This window comes from Camarhynchus parvulus, chromosome 19 (assembly GCF_901933205.1).
Source record: "Camarhynchus parvulus chromosome 19, STF_HiC, whole genome shotgun sequence".
NCBI lineage: Eukaryota > Metazoa > Chordata > Aves > Passeriformes > Thraupidae > Camarhynchus > Camarhynchus parvulus.
This window is the reverse complement of record NC_044589.1, coordinates 212,207-234,820: the sequence shown is the minus strand read 5'-3', so window position 1 is coordinate 234,820 and position 22,614 is coordinate 212,207. Positions and strand designations below refer to the sequence as shown.

At 51.3% G+C, this 22,614-nt stretch overlaps 1 protein-coding gene across 1 annotated transcript in view; it reads left to right on the top strand.

The window, feature by feature from the left end:
* The window catches only part of ATP2A3 (ATPase sarcoplasmic/endoplasmic reticulum Ca2+ transporting 3), a 57,611-nt gene extending 42,803 nt beyond the window's left edge, over positions 1–14,808 (top strand). The window contains exons 14-21 of the mRNA XM_030962869.1: positions 556–891; positions 2,347–2,567; positions 3,211–3,413; positions 4,376–4,461; positions 5,105–5,238; positions 5,677–5,794; positions 6,451–6,568; positions 12,902–14,808. Of these exons, the coding sequence (XP_030818729.1) occupies positions 556–891; positions 2,347–2,567; positions 3,211–3,413; positions 4,376–4,461; positions 5,105–5,238; positions 5,677–5,794; positions 6,451–6,568; positions 12,902–12,921 (1,236 nt within the window). The 3' untranslated portion in view covers positions 12,922–14,808. The remainder of the gene's footprint in view (positions 1–555; positions 892–2,346; positions 2,568–3,210; positions 3,414–4,375; positions 4,462–5,104; positions 5,239–5,676; positions 5,795–6,450; positions 6,569–12,901) is intronic.
* The last annotated feature ends 7,806 nt before the right edge of the window (positions 14,809–22,614 follow it).

The following is a 22,614-nucleotide window of genomic DNA, read 5'->3' as shown; positions in this document are numbered from 1 at the left end:
ATGTCCCTATCATAACTGCCCCAGAATTCCATAGGTAGGAATTTATGGTATAAATAGATAGGAATTTATGATAGAATTTATTTTATTTTTAGGGTTGTGCTTTGTTTTAGGGGGGTTGGCAGTTGCATCTAACCCCTCCCCTTTTTACGGGGTGCTGGGGCTGGTTGTAGTGGCGGTTGCAGGGTGTGGTTGGCTGGTAAGTTTGGGGGTTTCCTTTGTGTCTTTGGTGCTTGTTATGGTTTGTTTAGGGGATGTTGGTAGTGTTTGTTTATTCAGTGTTGTTGGTGGCGGATCCTTACCCAGAAGCCTGGGCTAACTGGGGTGTTGTTGGTTATGGCCTTGGGATAGGGTTGGTTGTGGTGGTGGGGCTTGCTATAGGTGGTGTGTTGGAATTCCATAAATTCCTACCTATTTATACCATAAATTCCAGAAACCTCTTGGAAGTTTCTTCCCAGGGGGAAATCCCTGTGAAGCCCGGGGTGGTTTCACAGCAGGGAGTGAAGTGGATGCATCCCAAGGGGTTAATGTGGGTCTGGATGTGTTCCTCCCTCCCAGAACGACCTGACCTTTGTGGGCTGCGTGGGGATGCTGGACCCTCCCCGCAAAGAGGTCACCTCGTCCATCGAGATGTGCCGCAAGGCCGGCATCCGTGTCATCATGATCACCGGGGACAACAAGGGCACGGCGGTGGCCATCTGCCGCCGGATCGGGATCTTCTCCGAGAGCGAGGACGTGTCTGGCAGGGCCTACACGGGCCGGGAGTTCGATGAGCTGCCCCCTGAGGAGCAGCGCCAGGCGTGCCGCGAGGCACGATGCTTCGCCCGCGTGGAGCCCGCGCACAAGTCCCGCATCGTGGAGTACCTGCAGTCCTTCAACGAGATCACGGCCATGGTGAGCCCTCGGGGACACCCTGCCACCACCCCCTGTCCCCTCCTCCCCACCCTGCTCAATCCTGTTGGAGTAAATACCAACATAGACAGGATGTGCCTGAGCTTCTCTGGCCCTTGGTGCTGGGCCAAATAGCAGCAACTGTGGTGTTTCACCCCACAGACACTTTTGGCTGGCTGGGTGTGTGGTGTTTCACCCCACAGACACTTTTGGCTGGCTGGGTGTGTGGTGTTTCACCCCACAGACACTTTTGGCTGGCTGGGTGTGTGGTGTTTCACCCACAGACACTTTTGGCTGGCTGGGTGTGTGGTGTTTCACCCCACAGACACTTTTGGCTCTATGGGTGTGTGGTGTTTCACCCCACAGACACTTTTGGCTCTATGGGTGTGTGGTGTTTCACCCCACAGACACTTTGGGCTGGCTGGGTGTGTGGTGTTTCACCCCACAGACACTTTGGGCTGGCTGGGTGTGTGGTGTTTCACCCACAGACACTTTTGGCTGGCTGGGTGTGTGGTGTTTCACCCCACAGACACTTTTGGCTCTATGGGTGTGTGGTGTTTCACCCACAGACACTTTTGGCTGGCTGGGTGTGTGGTGTTTCACCCCACAGACACTTTTGGCTCTATGGGTGTGTGGTGTTTCACCCCACAGACACTTTTGGCTCTATGGGTGTGTGGTGTTTCACCCCACAGACACGTTGCTGTGTGTGGTTGGTGTTTCACCCCACAGACACTTTGGCGGCTGGGTGTGTGGTGTTTCACCCCACAGACACTTTGGGCTGGCTGGGTGTGTGGTGTTTCACCCCACAGACACTTTGGGCTGGCTGGTGTGTGGTGTTTCACCCCACAGACACTTTGTTTTTTTTTACACGACACTTTGGGCTGGCTGGGTGCTGCAGCTGGGCACTGCAGACAAGTCCAGGCCTGCAGGAGCTCTGGTGGTGCTGGGATGGAGCTTCTCCCCATAACAGGGGCTGCTCCTCAGGTTTCCCTCTGTGGAGAAGCTTTAAGGCGATGGTGAAGGAAAGGAGTCGGTTCTGATGGAGGGTTTGGATCCAGAGCTTTATTCTGGCCCACAGGCCTCTGAATGCAGCACCAGCTCCAACAGAACTCCCTGAGCCCGTGGCTGCTGCTCCTTTGAACCCCGGGGAGAGGGGCAGGGAAGGGGCAGGGAGCCACCAAGCAGGGACAGGAGGGGAGGGACAAAGGGACAAAGGACACCTGGATGGCCCAATGCCCCCCAGGGGTAGAGGGCATCCTGTGAATCTGCCAATCACTCAGTGCCCTTCTGGAATGCCAGGACTGACAGACAGTGCTGGGAGGGGTCAGGGAGGGAAAGGAGAGGTGACTGACACGCCTGGGGAAGGAATCTTCAGGGAGAACCCCGGGGTATCTGAGGCAAACCATGACATCTCACCACAGCACAATCCCTTGCACGCTGACCCCCGGCTGTGTGCAGACAGGTGACGGCGTCAATGACGCTCCAGCGCTGAAGAAGGCAGAGATTGGCATCGCCATGGGGTCGGGCACGGCCGTTGCCAAGTCAGCTGCTGAGATGGTGCTCTCTGATGACAACTTCTCCACCATCGTGTCGGCCGTGGAGGAGGGCAGAGCCATCTACAGCAACATGAAGCAGTTCATCCGCTATCTCATCTCCTCCAATGTCGGGGAGGTCGTTTGGTGAGAGCCTCCCACAGCGGGCACCATGCTGCAGTGGGGAACACATCCCCTGGGACAGGGCACCTGCAGGCAGCAGCATGTAGTGCCCAGACTGGTAATCCCAGCACCATGTCTCATTCCCCAAGGGCAGGGAGATTTGTTTTTTTGGTAGTTTTACAATCCTGCCATCCTGCAGGATCTGTTCTGTCAAATTATTGCCTATTTAGGCCCATGCAAATGCCTGATCTGGGTGCAGGTATTTGTGCTGTCACCCAGGCTGCTGTCACCCAGACACAGCTATCCCTGTCCCTGCCCATCCCTCCCAGTCCTCAGCAACAACAGCACAACCTTGGCATCATCCTTTGCCCTTGCATTTCATCATGGGTGTTTGTGCTGGGAATGGGAAACTTTGTGGCCTGGGAACATCAATAGTTGGGTTACAACTGCAAAGCAAATTTTAATAGCAACAGAAACAAATTTTAGCTGCAACTTTCAGTGCTGGGCTTCAGGTTCCTTATCAGGGGCTGTGGATTTGTCTGCAGGACTTTGGGTGAATATTCAATTTGAGGCTTTGGATCCAGATGCTCTCTCCCCCTTGCATGCCACAGAACCTTGCCTGCCCAGAGCTTGTATAATTTCACATCTCTTTTTTATTTTGCTGCAGTATTTTCCTGACAGCCATCCTGGGCTTGCCCGAGGCCCTCATCCCCGTGCAGCTGCTGTGGGTGAACCTGGTGACCGACGGGCTGCCGGCCACGGCGCTGGGCTTCAACCCCCCGGACCTGGACATCATGGACAAGCAGCCCCGCAACCCCAAGGAGCCCCTCATCAGTGGCTGGCTCTTCTTCCGCTACCTGGCTGTGGGAGGTGGGTGCTGCTGGCTGGGTGGGTGTGCCAGGGTGTCCTGGGCTGTCCTGGGCTGGGGTCTATTGGAATAATTACCAATACAGCTGGATGGGGCGTGCCTGAGCTTGTCCAGCCCTCAGTGCTGAACCAAACAGCAGCAACTGTGGTGTTTCACCCCACAGACACTTTTGGCTCTATGGGTGTGTGGTGTTTCACCCCACAGACACTTTGGGCTGGCTGGGTATGTGGTGTTTCACCCCACAGACACTTTGGGCTGGCTGGGTATGTGGTGTTTCACCCCACAGACACCCTTGGCTGGCTGGTGTGTGGTGTTTCACCCCACAGACACTTTTGGCTGGCTGGGTGTGTGGTGTTTCACCCACAGACACTTTGGGCTGGCTGGATGCTGCAGCTGGGCACTGCAGACAAGTCCAGGCCTGCAGGAGCCCTGGTGGTGCTGGGATGGAGCTTCCCCCCATACCAGGGGCTGCTCCTCAGGGTTTCCTCTGCTGGAGAAGCTTTAAGGTGATGGTGAAGGAAAGGAGTCAGTTCTGAGGGAGGGTTTGGATCCAGAGCTTTATTCTGGCCCACAGGCCTCTGAATGCAGCACCAGCTCCAACAGAACTCCCTGAGCCCGTGGCTGCTGCTCCTTTGAACCCCGGGGAGAGGGGCAGGGAAGGGGCAGGGAGCCACCAAGCAGGGACAGGAGGGGAGGGACAAAGGGACAAAGGACACCTGGATGGCCCAATGCCCCCCAGGGGTAGAGGGCATCCTTTGGATCTGCCAATCACTCGATGCCTTCTGGAATTCCAGGACTGACAGACAGTGCTGGGAGGGGTCAGGGAGAGAAAGGAGAGGTGATTGATACACGTGGCAGGGAATCTTCAGGGGAGGGACCCGAGGTTCTGAGGTAAACCCTGAAATCACAACACAACAGAGGTCCCTGTCTGGTGCTGGGGTAAGGGTGTCTCTCTTGGCCACAGTGTACGTGGGCCTGGCCACAGTGGGCGCAGCCACCTGGTGGTTCCTGTACGACGCCGAGGGACCGCAGGTCTCCTTCCATCAGCTGGTGAGTCAGGAGGGGAACAAGCTGCAGGGGTGGGTGAGGGTGTGCATTCATGTCCTGGGGGCTTTCATCTATCTTTCCTCTGTGTTGGTTGTAGCATTCCCAGATTCCTAGTGGAGAGGACAGTAATTTAAAACAGAAGCGAGTTCTCTCACTCAGGCTGTTTCCAGCCTTGCTTCTGCCAGCCACCAGCATGGTAGGGAAAGTTTTGGATTCAGAAAGATTCAGAGAAGCTGAAAGTAGCTTCTGTGCCTCATCCCATATTGGAAGGGAGACACATTACATTACATTCTCACCTTACATTATTGTAGCTAATGTGAAAACAGCAGGGCAGGTGGAAAGCAGGTGCCATCACATCCCAATGGCATGTGCAATGCAAGATGGATTTCTGATGGAGACTTGTGTGTGCTCAAACTCCTTCCTCACCACACCTGAGAGTCTCAAGGCACTGTCCAGCCATACCCCTAGGGCCCAGCCCCAGCAGAATCTGGGTCACTGCAGACCCTTTATTTGTTGCTCTGACCCCTGGGATATTTAACAGCAACCCAGTTCATCACCTGCCCCCCAACCAGTCGACTCTTCCTCCTCTCTCCTGCCTTTCCTGCTGCTCTGCTATGTATTTACCAGCAGTTTCCTGTGCTGACAGAGGAACTTCATGAGGTGCACTGAGGACAACCCCATCTTTGAAGGAATTGACTGTGAGATCTTCGAGTCGCGATACCCAACGACGATGGCTCTGTCTGTGCTGGTGACAATCGAAATGTGCAATGCTCTGAACAGGTGTGCTGCCCACAGGGCTGCTCTCTTTGCTCTGTGTGTGACTGATTTTGTCTCTTTGAGTGTCTCTGGGTGGGCTGAGGGCTTTGCTTTGGCTCAGCAGAGCCTTTCAGAGCATCCTCACAGGGGAGCACTGGGTTTTCCATAGAGGAACTGCTCCAAGGCAGTGTGCTGTGGCTGGGAGCAGTGAAGGAAGGACTGGATCTGCATTCATTAATGATTTAATCATTAACAAATCATTAACGATTTATTATCGGCCCTAGTCCATGCATTGCTGGTTGTATCCATATCCACATCCAGTTTGCAGCAAAGCTGGAGATGAAAAGCCTGGAAAAGAAAGGATATAGCATATGGCCTTGCATGTTGGAGGGAAATGAAATTCCCAGCATGGGCAGATGTGGGGAGGTGTCTGGGGCTAACGTTGTGCCCTCCCTTTCACAGCGTCTCTGAGAACCAGTCACTGCTGCGGATGCCACCCTGGCTCAACATCTGGCTGCTGGGGGCCATCATCATGTCCATGGCTCTGCACTTCCTCATCCTCTATGTCAAGCCCATGCCTGTGAGTGCCCTCTGTCACCTCCTTCTGCCTTCTATGGACAAGGACATCCCTGGAGCAATCTTTGGGTCGGGAAACTTCTGGGATGGCTGTTCCCCTCAGGGCCAGGTCCCATGGCTGAACCCAGCATGGAAAACAGGAGTCATTCTGCCCCATGAGCCATAGAAAACAGGAGTCATTCTGCCCCATGAGCCAGGAGTACAAAGCTCTCCCTATGGGCAATGTAAAGGCTCTAGATAACTCCAGAAGGTGGTTCAGCCCTTTAGGAGTTGTCTCCTTCCTTTGCAAGGTTGGGGATGCTTTGGTTGGTGCCCAAAGGTGCTTAAGATGAAGTTTCTCTACCCAGGAGGTTGCTTTGTCCCTTGTCACCTGCTGAGCACCTGTGACCACATAAACACACAGTCCTGCCTTGTGTCTCACTTTCCCCGTCTCTAGGAGAGGTGAATAACATATTTTTTTACTCATCCTGGCCAAGACCCACCCTGGATCATGACAGACCTTGAAGAAATCCTCCTGTTTGGGCTGACTGGATCCTCCCTCTTTATACCTCTCCGTGATGACCCTCTCTCAACCTTTGCCCCACAACAATGTGATCCTTAAAACAGCAAAATATCCCACCTGCTTCCCTAGTGACATGTCCAACCCTTTCCACCCTGCAGCTCATCTTCCAGGTGACCCCCCTGAGCTGGCCACAGTGGGTGGTTGTGATGAAGATCTCCCTGCCTGTGATCCTGCTGGATGAAGGACTCAAGTACCTTTCCCGCAACCACCTGGATGGTGAGCATGGTCTGCACCCCCTGGGTTAGGGGGGCTCTGTGGCACTTTGCTTGGGGTTCCTGGGCATTTTGTGGACCCCTCACTCACCTCCTCTGCTCGTGTGATGTCTGCACCTGCGTGTTCACCCACCTTTGCTGTGCAAAGGGGCTTCTCCTGCTCCCTTCCTTCCTGGTGCCACACCTGGCAGAGCAGTTGGTGATTACATCTGCTGGAAATGCTCCCTTTGGAGCTGGAGCATTAGATAAACCTGCCACAGGTTATTAATTCAGCTCCTCTTGTATCTCCAGGAACTGGATCCCTTTGCTTATGAAGCAAAACAAATCAAACACTGATTTGTAACAGGAACCCTTTCATTTTTCCTCTCAGATTTCCACCCCTCTCTGTCCAGCCTTATTTTGTGTTGGCAACCTCTGTGCTAAGCTCCATTGAGAGCTGAACACCTTATAAACTGGTTTAAAACTGGCTTTAAACTGGCTGCCCTTGGCCAGCCCCTCTCAGGATGCAGCCCTTGGCACAACCAGAGGAGAAGCAGCTCCTGTGACACTGGAGCAGCAGTTCTTCTGTGCTCCTGGGCTCCTTGCTGTAAATCACAGCATGTCTTTGGGCAGCCCTCCAAAGAGATGATATCATCTTTTCTTTCATTTCTTGCAAGAGATGTTGCTGTGGGGGATATCTCTGCACTGAGTTAAACCCACAGGCTTTCCCAGGGCTGCTGAGCAGTGCTGTGCCTGCCACAGGAGTGGCCCCTCTCTAGAAAACAAGATTTATTTATTCACTTTTTGGGGTGAGCTTGCCCTGACAGTGATAGCAGGAAGAAGAAGGGCAGGAAGGGCACTGTCCTTGATCAGGGAAGCTCTGGGGGCAGATGAACAATCTGAGTGTGAGGACTGGATTTCCTTCCACACCATCACCTTGATCAAACCATCTTTTCACCCCTCAGGCAACCTGTGTCATAGCAAACCCCTCTTTTTCCCTTCACCCTGTAATAACAACCCAGAAAATCTGTGCAAAGCCACTCTTGCCTTTCCAGGCTGAAGGCAGGTCTGGCCAGCCCTGTCAAGGAGGGCTTTGGGGCATTGTCACAGCTGTGTTTGGTTTCTCATGGAGCAGAGCTTTGCAAGTACCTGGAAGTATGGGATGGGGAAGTATTGCAGGCAGAAATGGTCACAAACAGATCTCCCTCCCCATCAGTGTGTCCTGGTGTGCAGGTGGTGCTCATGTCAGCCTTTCTTCCTGGGTTGAGCTGATGCAGAAACTCAGCAATTGCTCAGAGAAACAGAAGTGCAGAGCTTCTGTGTTTACAAACCAAACAGAAATTGTTTCTAGCCTGTTTTTATTGAATTATTTCATCTCTCATCAGACACCCAGGTCTGTTTTATCCCACAGTTATGAACCTGTAGCAACAATTCCACAGCGTGGCACCAGGCTGGGGTGGAGGAGAGCTGGTTAATGTTGCATCCTATGCATGCCCTTGGTCTTCACAATCTGTAGTCTGAGGCTGAGTCTGTCTTTCTCCCACACTTTGTATTTCTCTATAAAATCTCAGCACTGCTGGAGGAAGTGATTTTCTTTGGCTCTGCCTGCACAGCTCCAAGCACAGTGAGGTTTCTGGTAGGCACACGATCCTCTCAAGTGCCAGCACAGCAGCACAGCAGCTCAGTTTTCTCCTCCCATGCACACTCCCAACGTTTCAGGTGCTCTGAGCTTCCCTCATCCCCACAGTCACAATGCTGCTGATGCTCATGGGTTGCTCTGTCTCATGGATCCAGGGTTTCCCATGCAGCTCTTCATCACGGCTGTGTGGCAAAATCACCACGCTTCAATCATCACACTTGAAAGAAGCAATTGAAACTCTTCATCTTCCTGATTCCTCCGGCCTTTGAAAAGCAAAGGAAAATCCTCCAAAAGCCACTTTTATGTGTGGTCTTGTGATTTATTTGTTTTTTGCCAGGCATTCTCAGGACAGTAAGACCCAAGTGGAGCGGGGAGCACCAGTTGAATACCTGCAAGACTCCAGAGCAAGGGTTGGCTTCCTTACCTGTCTCATCCCTGAGTGCTGTACCCCTGTGCTTCCTTCAGAGTCTTGATTCTGTGTGGTGGGGACCTGCTTGGAGTGTGTCTGGGTGAATACGGCTTACATACAGAACAGAGATACAATAATAGAGCCAAGAGACTCTACCCAAACAGGATCTCCTTTCCCACAGTGATCTCTGTGTTTTGCTTCAAAATAAGGCCTAGCAAGCCTGTGAAGTAGCTGTTTGATGGCAGTTTTGGCCAGGAGCCAGGCTAGCCCTTGGTCTCTGCAAGATAGGGCTTGGGAATGGTCTCCAGCATGGGACCTTCCAAGGGATGGCCAAGGGTGTTCAGCTGAAGAATGCAAATGTATAGCTGCGAGTTCTGCTGATTCAGGAATTGCATGGAAAAGTTTCTCCTTTGATGAGATTTAGAGAGGTTGTGTTTCCATTACTCTGGGTTTTCCTTGTCCTTGAAGTGGCAGAAAGCTGAGACTCTTCAGTTCTCACTGTGGTCTCAGTGCTTTACATTCCTCTCCCCATGACTCTGCTCACATCCAGCCTTTCATCTCACATCCTTTGCATATCTGGCTGCCTTCATTCCTCTCTGGCCCCACTGAGGTTTCTGCTGTCTCAGTTTTGGGAGGTGATGTGAATGTGAGAGTGAGAGAATGTGCTGAGGTTGGCTTTGTGTGAGCTGCAGATGTGCTGGTCAGGAGCATGGCGATGTTCTCAGGGGTCTGTCAGACACTGACAGGCCCACAAGGGCTCACCACCCTCAGGGATCTCTTGCTGTAGTATCTTTAATATTTTCCATGCTCTATGCATTCAAGTGTTTGTTCTCTCAGAATCCTGTGGCGTGCAGGAGGAAGGTTTCCAGGCATCTGTGCCAAGGCCTTGCAGAAGTCTCTTTGTCTCTTTTCTAAGTGGTTCTCAAGAAGTACCAGACATAGGGAGGACACTGAGATAACCCCAGTGCTCAGGTTCCTCTGTGCACCACCAGCCCACTGCTGAGGCCACCCTACTCCCCTCCTGCACTTTCCCTGCACCTCCTCCTGTTCACCATCTCAAGGCAAACCCCTCACAGGTGTTGGAGTTCTGCTGTCATTGTTCTCACCATGTTCAGCAGCAGACCCTGTCTGGGTGCTGAGCATCACCATTTCTCACCTGTGCTGTGGTAAAAGCAGGGGCAAAATCACAAAGCAGGTGTTTTCTGCAACACAGCTACATGTCTGTTCTGACAGCAGCAGGGCCACTGAAAATCAGGGGTTTGGATGCACAGGAATTGACTTGGTGTCTTTGGTGTCAGATTAGCATTTGGGCAGCTTTGTGCCCAGTGAGGACAGCAGCCCCCAGGGTCATTTTGCAGGAGGTGCAAGATGGTGGCAACCCCACCCTGTTCCTGTCCCCTCTCCCATGGCAGCACAGTGCCCTGCAGTCTCCTGCCACTGCAGCTGATGTGCAGGTGAGGTTGCTCCCTGGGGTGAACATCACCACCACTGAGGGAGCTTTGGGCACTTCTCTGCAAAGCTGGCATCAGATTTAGGCTCAGCATCCTCCCAGAGGAGAGTGGCTGGCAGAGGTGGCAGTGCAGTGACAAGTGCATCACACTCCCTGCCAGGGGCAGACACAGCTCTACATCTGAGACAGCCCAAGATTTGCAGGGACCAAAATCTCCATATCCCAACACAAAAACCTCCAGCATATAGCAAAAAGGAGCTGTTCACCCTCATTTTCCCCCATGCACCTGCACCTGGGTCCGAGGGAAGCTCCTGAAAGTGCCCCAGGAGCACAGGAGCTGCTGCAGCTGCCCGTGTTCCTGCAGAGGAGGCAGCCATCCCTCTCCCTGGCACGGCAGAGCAGGGAGCGAGCGCCTGCCCTTGTAGGGAAATCTGTGCCTGGAGCTACCTTGGCTGGGTGCTGGCAGAGGAATGTGTCCCCGTGGGCCAAGCATTCCCTTGAGCTGTGGGATGCTCTGCAGGAGAGCACTGCTGCACCTTCCAGGGCTGGAATCTCCACACAGGATTTTACAGCTCTGCTGCCTCGCTTTTTGTTTTTATTTCCCCCTCTTTCCTGTTTTTCATACATGTCCGTGTGTCATGCTTTAGAAATGGAAGAGCAGAGGGAAGCTGCCAGTGTTGCTGCCCTGGTATTGCAAAGGGATGAGGGGACAATTTCCCTTTTGGTTTTCTCCTGGGGTCTGGGGTCTCAGCTGAAGCTCAGGGTGCCCTGCTGTGATTGGGAGATGTGCAGTTTTCAGAGCTACAAGGGCTGCAGCTTTTCCCTTGGTGAAGGAGGGGATCTGGGCTGGCAGTGGGAGCCTGCATCCCTCCAGCAGCACCTTTAACAGGAGCCTGCTGAGGAAAGTCAAAAGCAGCAAGGAAATACCTCCCCAAAAGCCTCAGCTGTCTGAGGGGAGCAGAGCTTAGAGGAGCTGAGCTCTGTTCAGTTGCTGGTTTGCAATGCTGGAGGGCTGTGACACCCCTGGTGTGAGGCAGCATGCAGAGGGACTGTCACCATCCCACCATCCCTGCAAACAGGTCCTGCATCCCCCGCTCCTGTCATCTGTGTGAGGGAAGGACACACGGACACTGGCATGCAGGGACCTGCATATGGGGGAGCTGGACTCTTGGCTGGTAGAAACACCTGACTCACTCCATGCCAGGATTGTGGCACTTTAGAGACCTGGGAGCAGCATTTTGAAGAGCATCCACTGTGGTTAAACTCTGCAGCCCTGTCCCCTTCCTGTCCCTGCCACAGGCCATGGCATCCTCCTGTTTGCACAGCCATGGGGTGATGTGTTTAGGGGAAGTGCCATGGTTGGCAAATTACCACTGGTGTGTCACCCAGTGGGGACTGTTCAGCTGCTGGAGGGGAGGGAAGAGAGGCTGCTGCAGTGGGGAGGAGATTAATTTTGATTATTGCAATGATATGTAATACAGTGCAGTTGCCAGCATCCCTACCTTACACCAAAACCTGCAGTGTCATCCAGAGGGATGCTGCCATCACAGCAAACCATTTAATCCCAGCACGCAAGGGCTGGGCTCTGCAGCCAGCACTGGAAAAAAAATTTGGCAGAAGTTGCAAAAAAGCCTTTTCCCTCTGCCTTGCCTGTTATTTATTAATTCCCCTGAAAGCTGTCGGCACCAGGGCTGGCAGCAGGCACGGAGCCCCACGGGTAACCCCGGGCAGGACCCTTATTTATCAAGAGCACAGGAACAGCAGTCCCCAGTGAGATGTATTTTGTGATGTATGCAGTGATGAAAGAGAGAGAAATACAGTCAAAAGATTCATGATAAGGGATTTTTCTAACTCTCTGTAGCAAGTGCTGCTTCTGGGTGGGTTTTTTTTTAAGGAAAAAGATGTGTTCTGGGTAAACTGAGCTACCCCAGGCTGGAGGGCAGCTGCTGCCTCAGGGATCAGGGACACTCCTGTCAACTGCTTGAAAATTTGGGATCTAGTTGCTGTAAGTCAAATTCTGCAAGGATTTAGAGGCCGCTCACATGGAGTTCAAGCTGGATACCATCACTTTCCTACAGGCCACGTGTTGCCTGTTACCTTCCCTGTCCAACCCTGTCCATCTGGAGGGAGGGAGAAGGTGGGAGGGCAGCCCTGGGGCAGTGGCTGTGATGAGTGGGTTGGTCCTTGCTCATTGTTTTGAAGGGATTTTTGGGTGTAGGTACATGGGCAGTGGTGTGAGCCCATGGAGCAGTGTCCATGTCTCTGGCTGCAGCAGGGCTGGGGTTCTGGGGTGGGTGTGAGGATGCAGTGAGCTTCTCCTCTCTGAGCCACTGCTTTTCCCTGCATAATGCCTCACTGGGAGCAGTAAGGAGGGATCCTGCCTGCTCACCTTCCACATGGCTCCACCTCAGGTTGGATATTAGGAAAAAATTTTTCATGGAAAGAGTGATAAAGTTTGGAATGGTCTGCCCAGGGAGGTGGTGGAGTCCCCATCCCTGGGTGTGTTTAACAAAGCCTGGATGTGGCACTGGGTGCCAGGGTTTAGTTGAGGTGCTGGGGCTGGGTTGGACTTGATGATCTTGAAGGTCTCTTCCAACCCAGTCATTCGTTGAATTCTGTGAACTCATCCCTTTTCCCAACTCTTGCAGAGACCTTCTTCACCCAGGGACCAGCATCCTCCTCCTCCTCACACAGCCTGAGCTGCCACAGCTGCAGTCAGGCCAGCTCTGTGTAGACAGGATCCCAGGTTCCTGCTGGGATCAACCCAGGAGCAACCACTCTTGGTAACAAAACCGTGGAGCTGGTTTGCTTTTGTACCCTCACCCATACTTTCATTTCTCTCTTTTGCCCTTCCTTTCAGGAGAAGAGGACAAGAAATGAACGACCTGAGGACGACTCTGAACTAGAGGATCCCTAACTTGTCACTGGGACTGAAGTCTTGCATGCGTGACCATCGCTAAAGCCAGCAGGACATGCATGTGTCCGACTCTCAGACAAATGCGGGTGAATTGTCGAAAAGAAAAAAATCCTGATTTTCGTTTTGTTCTGTAGCTTTCTTTTTCCTGTACATATGAGTGCAATTACTGGACAGCTGGCCTAGAGTTTGGGGATGGAGCTGTGTGGATCTGAGTCATTGTAATGTGGTTGCTTGGGATTTGTTTTTGCCAAATTTGAGACCCTCTTTGCAATTTTCACCCTGACTGAGTGAGCACAGGCAAGGTGGCCTTCATGAGAGGTTAAGGCAGGAAGTTGGGATTTGAGGCCACATCCCCCAGTGGGATGGGATGCACAAGGCAGCTTCAGGGGCTGGGAAGGGCTTGGCAGTGAGTGAGAGCAGGGAGAGAGGAGAGGGAGCTGTGTTGTTGAGCCTTGATGATGTCCATAGTGTTGCTGCAGCTGTGCTCTGCTCCAGTGGCTGCAGCAGCTGAGCTCCAGAGGGGTGTCCAGCACTGGTGTGAATCTCATGGAGGTGTGTTTACACCTCGAGGTCAGAGTGGTGGAAGGCGAAGTTCTCCCTGTTTATCATGCTGTCCTGTTTGATCCCTGCATTATGGAAAGCCCAACACCTTCTCAGGCTCATCCAGCACCAAGCACGATGAAGTCCTGTCTGTTCTCCATCTGGCATCTTGCTGGATCCCATCTGCACTATATAAGGCAGTCCTTCTCCTTGGAGGAACAGCCATGTAAAGAAAAGCAAGGGGATGCCCACCTTGCATTCCTCATGTCCACCACTCCTTCCTGGTCACACTTTCTTTCCTCAGTGAATTTTTAACTATTTCCCCAGCAGTAGTACAGCTTAAGTGTTTAGGAGCACATCCATGACTTGATGTGCTCTGCTTTGGAGACCATCACTGACTTGCACAGGGTATCCCTGCCGAGGGATCACGATGGCAATGAATGTATGCTTGTACATAACGTGGTCTTTCTCCATGAGTGGTGTTTGTTGTGGCATCCCTTTTTGTAAGGCAACGACTTTATCTTGCCCTCTGGGGATTTTCTCCACAGCAGGAGTCAGACAGTCTTCAGTGAGGATTTGGTGATCAGGAGTGGATTTTGGGTTCCATTAAATTTATCTTTCTCCATTGAGCTGTGTCAGTTGAGAAGCTGATAGTGGGTGGTCTCTTCTCCAGCTCTCCAAATCCTCCCTCCTGTTTTCCTCACCATCCCCTAGGATCCATCCTGATGATATTCAGTTAGCCAGAGCCTGTATCTTTCCTTTCTCTTACATTCCAGCAACAGCACTAGAGCCAGGGTCTGGGATGGCATTTGCTCCTCTGCTGTTGGGTTTCCTCTTCTACTTTTTGCCTCTTCAAAGCTTCCAGTGTTTTTCTGTATCATCTGGGCAAGTCCATCTCTCCTTCCATACAGTAGGTGCCAAATATCATCCCTCCTTTCTTTTCTCCATCACCAGCATTGAAGATGAGCAGAGCCCCCAGACCAATGGGAATGTACAGAATTGTTATACTACTGAGCTGATTTATTGTACAGAAAACCTTGCATGAAATGTTGTTACTGTATTTAATATATAATGTATTCAAGAAATTTTAATATGGAGCTCTTTACAAAGATCTTTATAGATACTCTGTCGTTAGAAAATTGTTGCTGATTTTTTAAAATCTTATTATACTTTGTCTTGAAGAAATTTTATTTTTCAAATGTGTTCTGTCAAAATGATTTAATCAGTTGATCCCATGGGATAACCAATTCCTCTTCAAAGATTTTCACCATGGATGAGACCCACCCTGGTGTAGAGGACCAGGACATGACCCAGGTACTGTATAAGCCAAAATAAGGCTTCAGTAAGACTAATGCTGTAGACTTGTGATTTGCCTTTCCTCAAAAGGGTGGATTTCACCTTATTTTAGTACAGGTCACAGAAAGACATCCAAGATGATTGAGTCCATCTCCATTGTTCTGTGCAGAAAAACAGCCATTGGGAATTTACTCCAGTTCCAGTCAGTGTCATCAGAGGAGGCAGCTTCTCTGTTTCTCTGAGGTTAACATCCAGTTTGGGAGAAGCTGGACTGGATTCAGAGGCTGGGCTGGATTCAGAGCATCCCAGCCCTGTTTGGAGGGTCCAGCAGGGCCTGCAGTGCCCAGTGGCATCTCCCTGGTCCCTTGTGCCTACAGGAACCTGCTTGGTCCATCCACCACCTGAGTTACACTGCTTTCCCTGGACCTAATGTCTGGTGGAGGGTTATGAATTTAACCCAGATGTGTGTGGTGTGGAGAAGTTTCTTGTGTGAAAGCCCAGGCAGTGTCAGTCTGTTCATGCAACCGTTGGGTCACTGTTGTGAGTTATCAAAGCCTGAGCCATCATGGGCAAGAAACCAGAGCTGTGGCCCAGCTTGTTCTTCCCAGCAGCAGCAAATTGTGTTTTATTTCTATTGTGAGCCTTCAGATCTATCTAGAAAATGCCCAGGTAATCTGCATTAGAGCTGCCTGGAGCAGGTGGCTCCCTTGCTAGGAAGGGACCATTTTGACACATCTCCATTTCCCCTTCTGAATGGTTGACCCCATCTCTTGTCTCTCCCCACATCCTTTAATTATTTGGAGTACAAGTTTCACTCCAGACTTTTGATTACAGAGGCTCATACTTCAAACACCTTAATGAAGTAGAAAAATATCCGTAGATGTAACTATTTTTTCCTTTATTCTTCAGTGAAAGGTCAGGATAGATCACAGAGTAGTTATTTATTGCATGTGTGCCAGCAGCAGCATGCTGGGAGCTTTTACAGGCTGGAACATGTTCTTTTGTAAACTTGGAGGTCCCAGAGCCAAGACCATCACTTTGGAATAGTCTCTTTTGTCTTACCAAGGCATCTGACTGTGCAATACAAGGGAGATGGACACTGGGTGGCTGTTCTGCCCTAAAGCTTTTTTTAAAAAGCAGCTTAGGGGAAAACCTCTGGGATCCTTGCTTTTCTTGGCAGCAGAGGTTAGAAATTATTTCCTTTTTAGTTTTATTTTGATGGTGCTGCCTGGCATATTCTAAGTCTATAAATAAAACTCAGGTCTTTCCAGCAAGACCTTTAGCATTGGTGGGCTGCTGTGACAGATCCTCCACAAGATGCAGGGCAGAGGAGGTGCTGGGTGGCAGCATGGGATTGTGGTTATCCATGAGCACTTTATACTCCTTCCTCAGGGGCCAAGCACCGTGCTGGGGTACAGCCAAGGTGGGAGGGAAAGGTCCTGTGTTCCTGGGCTGAGCACCAGGGGGATCAGCTGTGGTGGAAAGTCTTCTGTACTGTTTTGGGATATTGTGTCACTGCTGGATGAGCTCTTCCCCCTGTGGTGTGTGATCCCATGGGGATCCCACGTTGGAAAAGGAAAAAAGAGCAAAGTGCTGCATCCTGTATTTTATTTGTGTCGTGTGGCCCAGGTCTGGATGAGGTTTGTGTTGGTGTGTTTGGGGTTTTGGCACTGTGAGCATCCTGTGTGTGTGTTTCTGGTGATGCTCTGCTCAGCCAAGGCTGGATGGCACCCCCAGGCACTGGGGGGGCAGCAGGAGGGACAGGCTCTATGGAGGGGCTGGGGGACTTTGTTCCTGTAGGAGCATCAGATCTGGGATTGAGTTGGAGTTTCTGCTCATGGAGATGGCAGAAGTAGAGCAAGAGGAAAACTCAGCATTAATTTTTGGTCCTTCTTTTGTACATCAGGTTGATAATACTGCTTCCCAGTCAGGGTCCTGCTGCACCAAAACTCATCAAATAATGATTGAGCTGTGCTGTTCATGAGGTTCAGTGACCTTGGCATTACATCACTCCTGAAACTCAAACACACCCAAGTCCCCACTACCAGCTCCTGAGACTTACTGTGATTTTTGGACCATAGCTGGCATGGCCATGACTTTGTATAAATGATGCCAGAGATTCAGTCCCATCTGGGCTCTTTTTCCTCCCACTTCTGCAGTGGCATTTTCTGTCAGGGGGGACAGCCTGGGAGTACTGAGCAAGGAGAAGGCTTTACCCCATGCAGATCTTGTGTGGCACAGTTGGGGTTAGGATTTGCAGGGCTGCAGTGAGGAGACACAGGGTAAATTGTGCTCCCTGGACCTGTTCTTGTGGTGCCATTCAGCTTTTGGTGTGAGTAGGGCATTAAATGAGCCAAAATCTGCGTGTGACTGGAGTGATGGGCATTTGGGACCAAGAGGAGGGCAACCACTGAACTGCCAGCAGGTGCCCTCAGTGGCTTCAGTCTGGGAATATGCTGATTTTTTTAATATGAGATGCCTGAACAGCCAAATGTAGAAATCTCTGAGATTGTGCTTCATAGTAAAAGGTAAATTGTTATATCTTGGGGGGTGGGAGGGTGTTATCTGAGGGACAGAACTGAAAGAAATGAGGTTTCCTATTTTATTATATGAGAGATATTTTTCCACTAAATTACTGCTTCCTAAACCATGTCCTTTGTCTGACTGTAAATAGCCAGGTGTGCCGGGAAGACGTGGGAAGGCTCCTTGTGGTCACATCCATACAATCCACTCTGTTCACACAATATCGGGCTGATTTGTTTTATACTTAGAAAATTACAGAAATAAAAGCAATTTTGCTGGATGACTGGGGGTTTTTGTGTCTATTTAGTTGTTGTTGTTTTACCTTTTGGGGTTTTTTTTTTGCTTTTCTTGTCCTGTTTGTGGCTGATTTGGGGATATTTGGGAGCCCATGGAGCCATAGGGGAGTGCCTGAGGGCATTCTTCAGCCGTAAAAGGAGTTGTGCTCACCAGATCAGGATTTCTTGTGGGTTTTCAGAGGAGCCAAACTAGAAATGGAGCTGAGCTTGTGCCTGGCATGGGATGACAAAGGCAAAATGAGCGGAGTGGCATAATACGACTGTTGGGAATTTTTAAATTCACTCTTGGGGCACGAGAATACAAATAACAGTGCTAATTTTGACTGTATCCAGAATAGTCATCACCTTCTCTCCCCCAGCTGGGGGGGGGGGGAAGTTTAAATAAGCCCTGCAATAAACTCTACAATAAATAATTGTGAAATAAATAATAATTAAATAGCTTGGCCTCCTCTGGGAGGATGGCACAGGGCTTGGGGCCATGCGTTTCCATCTCGGCATCACCCAGAGCTCTGCCCATGGTGATGTTTGAAGCAGAAAATCCTGATCCAGCTGCAGGTCCTGTTTTGGAGCAAATCTGTGTTCATGGCAACATCTACCCTTGGTGCTTTTTCACTGGGATGTGGCCCCAGTGTGTTCCTTCCCAATGTGTGAGCAGGACAAAGGAGGTGCACAAGGGAAGCCAAAAGCTTTGTAGCCCACAGGGGGTTACAAAGAGGGACATGGGATACTCTGGCACATGTTTTTGGGAAAGGGCCATTGCTTGGCCTCCCTTTGCTGGTGCAGACTGATGTCAGAGCAAGAGGAGCACCACTGCCATGGCTGGAGGTGACCCTCAAGCCAGTCCCCCATACCAGAAATGCTGTGTCAGGACACAGTGGTGAAGGCAAAACCACCCCAAATTCCCCACCTGATGTTGTGTCAGTCCCTGGACCCCTGGGTACCATCACTTGGGGCTATGCTTGTTTTTTGAAGGCATGATTCAGAAAACAGGTGTCACCCTACCAAAAAAACCCCAAGGGTCCCTGTATCCCATGGCACAGGTCCAGCCCCCACACTGGATGTGCAGCCACATTTCTGGAGGCCACAATGGCCACTGACACCTTTTGGTACCCTCAGCACCTCGGGTTCATGGTGGCTTTGGCATCAGCTAAACTGAAGTATTTCCAGGGAGACGTGTTGTCACAGCAACTGGGGATGGAAATGCCACTTCTGAGGGGTGAGCACCACCAAAAACATCTTGTGCCAGGGCGTTGCAGCACGGGACAAGTACAGAGCCCAGCCAGCCCTGCTGGGAAGGAGCGAAGAGAGGTCAAGGACAAGTTAAAATTGGAAAGAAAACTGAACATGCTGTTTTGTAGGACCTTGCTTGCTCTCATCTGCCAATTTTTTTCCACCCTCCCCTTCCCATTGCCAGTGGTGCAGTGTAGGCACCTCCTGCAACTGGTGAGGGTAAGGGGGCTGTGGCAGCCAAAATTACTGGGAAAAGCCACCAGCTCTCAGGGGCTCTTCTTGGCAACCTCAACCACAGCAGGTCCCCTCTGCACCCACCCTCATATTTTAAACCTTGCCTCCATGTTACTCCTCCCCATGCACGGATCTGCAGCGTGCCACACATTTTTGTGCTGAAATTCAGAGTTCCGTGCTAGACGCTGCCAAGCATGAGTCTGGGTTGTGTAATGAGCTTCATCTATTATTTTTCTATTTTCTTTTCCCCCTATCAATGTCTGAGAGCCTCAAAATACCTGGTGGCTTTTATGCCTTCCACAGTGGTGCTTCCCTGGGTGTGGGTGGGCTTGAGCCCCACGCCGAGGTTTTCAGAATGCTCTTTGTGCTCCAGCAGTTCCTGTCCCAGATCAAAGCAAGGATGCACTTGAATTTCAAAATCTCTACCGCAAAAATACCAGATTTTTCATTTTTCTCTCAGCCCCAAGCACACGCTGAGTGTGTTTCATGGGCAGGGGGAAGGAGTTCCTTTCACAGCACGGATGGACTCCTGTGCTACCCCTGCACAACACTGCCAGGGATACCCTTGCAGGGTCACCTGCCCTCAGTGCCCTTGGCATCTGGCCCAGCTGGAGATGCTGGATGAGGCCAAAGCCTGGCACTGGTGATCAGTCAATGCCAGCTGACCCAGGAGAGTGTTTGGGAAATCTGGCCCTAGGTCTTTGCAATGTCAGACACAAACACAGGGGCTTTAGAGCCTCATTTGCTGTTTCTGCTTTCATTTTCCCCTCCCGTGGGCAGTGGAGCTAGATGGGCTCATTTTCTTTATCTCAGCCTGGTTTTAGATTCATAGAATCACAGGATGGTTTGGGTTGGAAGGGGCCTTAAAGATCATGTCATTCAAACCCCCTCCCATGGTCAGGGACACCTTCCACTAGATCAGGTTGCTCAAGGTCTCATCCAGCCTGGCCTTGAACACTTCCAGCTCTACTCCCTGTGTCCCTGTGTTGTCCCACGTGGTCCTTTGTTTTCATGCTGCTCAGGTCAAGTCCAGTTCAGCACTTTCTGTGCCCTTGGGCAAACCCATCCTCAGTGCCCAGGACCTGCTGCAGATGAACTCAAGCTGCCACTGCTCCTCCAGCAGCACCTGCCCCTCATCACTCCAGGCAGAGCCCCCACAGTGCCTCCTGCCTGCTCTGCTTGGAAGCAGCCAAGAGATACAAAAGCTATTCAGAGGAGATGGCTGTGACTGTATTGGCAGCACCACACCAGTTGGTGTCTGTGAGAACCCAAGACAAAACCATCCCCAAGGTCCCAGCTATGTGTGGGAATTGGTGCAGAGGGTCATGGGACACCCCCAGGCTGCACTTTACACAGCAGGCTGATAAAAAACCTCTTCCTCTTAATTCTATCTTTATTTTTCACTTGGGTGTTAGAGCAATGCATTTATTATCACAGCAAACAGACATCCCAATCTGGCCTCAGCACAGCCCAGTGCCTGCACCACAGCTGGAAGAATCACAGCCCCATGATGTCAGCAGCTCTGCCAGTGACTGCCCTGTCTGGGCCGGTCAGTCAACAACTGAACAGCCCAAGCAGGGTACTGTACCTCGATAACCACCTGGCAGAGGCAGGGAGGTGTGCTGGCACCATCCTGGCACCATTGCAGGGCCACACAGGTGAGCAATCCCTGTGCAAACTTACTAAATTCCCTGTGATAAAGCAATTTAAGGAGTGGCAATCCCAGGGATAGTGTGGGTGTGGGAGAGGTGTGAGCCCACAAGTGTTTAGGCTGTGTTTTTTTCAAGCATTTGGATGCTGTGGCCAAGTGGGTGCCCATGCTGGGTGCTGGTATCAGCCCTGGAAAAGATTCAGGCTCTGTTGGTGCTCCAGAGTTGGGTTTTCTGCTCTCCACATTACTCCAGACAGGGTCTGGCCCTACTCTCCAGCTGCAACATTGCTCCAAGAGATTATAAAATGGCAGATGCCTATTATCTCCCAATGGAAAGTATTTTAGCTAAATCCATGCTATAGCCATTTTATTGACTCCAAGTACCAGAGAGGAGGTTAGAAGTGACTCTTTTACAAGTCATTTTGCTGTTAAATTTAGCTGTCCTATTTTCATTATCCCCATGGCCTTGGCAAGGGTGAGCAGCCTTCCCTAAAAGGCCTCGTTTCATACAGTAAGTTATTTGCTTCTCTCCTGACAGATATCTAAGCTTATAAGGTTTGTCTGCTCCACTCAATAGCAGTATCAGCCTTCAATCTGTATGATTAACATCAGCATTTCGTATTTGCTTTTGGCTCCTTGTCTGACAGCTTTCCATGTTGCTGAGGACTGGGGCATTGGGATCTCATCACGTCACTTGCAACGTGGGATCATCTGATTTTGATTCCCAGGCTTCATGGTACACCCAAAAGATTCAGATAAATGATTCAGTTGCTTTTCCCCCAGTTTTCCTTATTGCCCAGCAAAGATAATCGATTTTTCCACTTATTTCACAGTTGTCAGGTCTGTAATGTATTGAGTCAAAAGGTAAATGTGACAGTGAGCAGTCAGCAAGTGAGCTTGAGAGGTGGTGATGCTAAAAGAAATATTCCTGAAAGGAAAGATTTATCCCAGCAGGTTAAGATTTTCCCTGCTTTCAAAACTTATTCCTCCTGCAGAGAGGGCCTTTATGCCAGGCTCGGTGGCTGCAGAGAGCCAGTGTTTGAGACCAAGGGAGGCAGCAGATGAACTGAGGCTCATGGAGCCTGTCCCTGCCTGGAGTGCTGAAGCAGCTGAGTGCTGGGATTTCTGGGGAAAACATCCTCTCTTTCCCCCCAAAACACAAACCCAGTGTTCCCTTCCCAGCCCCAGTGCTCCCCAGCACAGAGGGTGTCCTGGAGCTGCCCAGTGGGATGCACTGAGGGCACAGGGTCCCCCATCCACAGCCTCTGTGCTTTCTCCAGCAACGAGCCAACCCCCTTCAAAGCTTTCCATTGCAGCTGTTGGCCCCCCAGATTTCAGTCTGGCACTGTCAAATCCAGTCCCTTTCTCAGTGATATTTGTTTTAAGTGGTGTCTGCACCATCCTGCAGAGCATCGCTTGCAGTGACCCTGGCTCGCCTGGCCCTGCTCACATCCAGGCCATTCAGGAAATGCTGGAAATGCTTCCAAGTGCACCCAGCCCAGCCCAGTGCAAGTGCTGGGAAGGAGCCAAGCCCCAGCTGTCTGGCCTCACCATGGGAGGGGGCCAAGCTGGGTGCCCTTCTGCTCCATGGGTCAGCTCCAAATTGCTGAGCTGGGCTTTCTTGTGCTCCCCCTTCTCTTTCCCAACCCTTTTTTGGGAGCAGAAGAGGACATGGGCTCAGGACACACAGCCTGAGGTGGCTGTTGTGGTAGGAAAGATACCCCAATCCTAATTCCTACAATTTCTCCCAGGACCCCCACAATCTCTTCCATCTCACTGTTGCCCCCAGGAATGCCCTGTGGTCTCTGCTCATCCCAAGCCCTGCCTGCAGCCTCTCTGTCCCCAGGGAAGGCTCCTGCCAGGCGAGGGAGCATCGCTCACAGGCA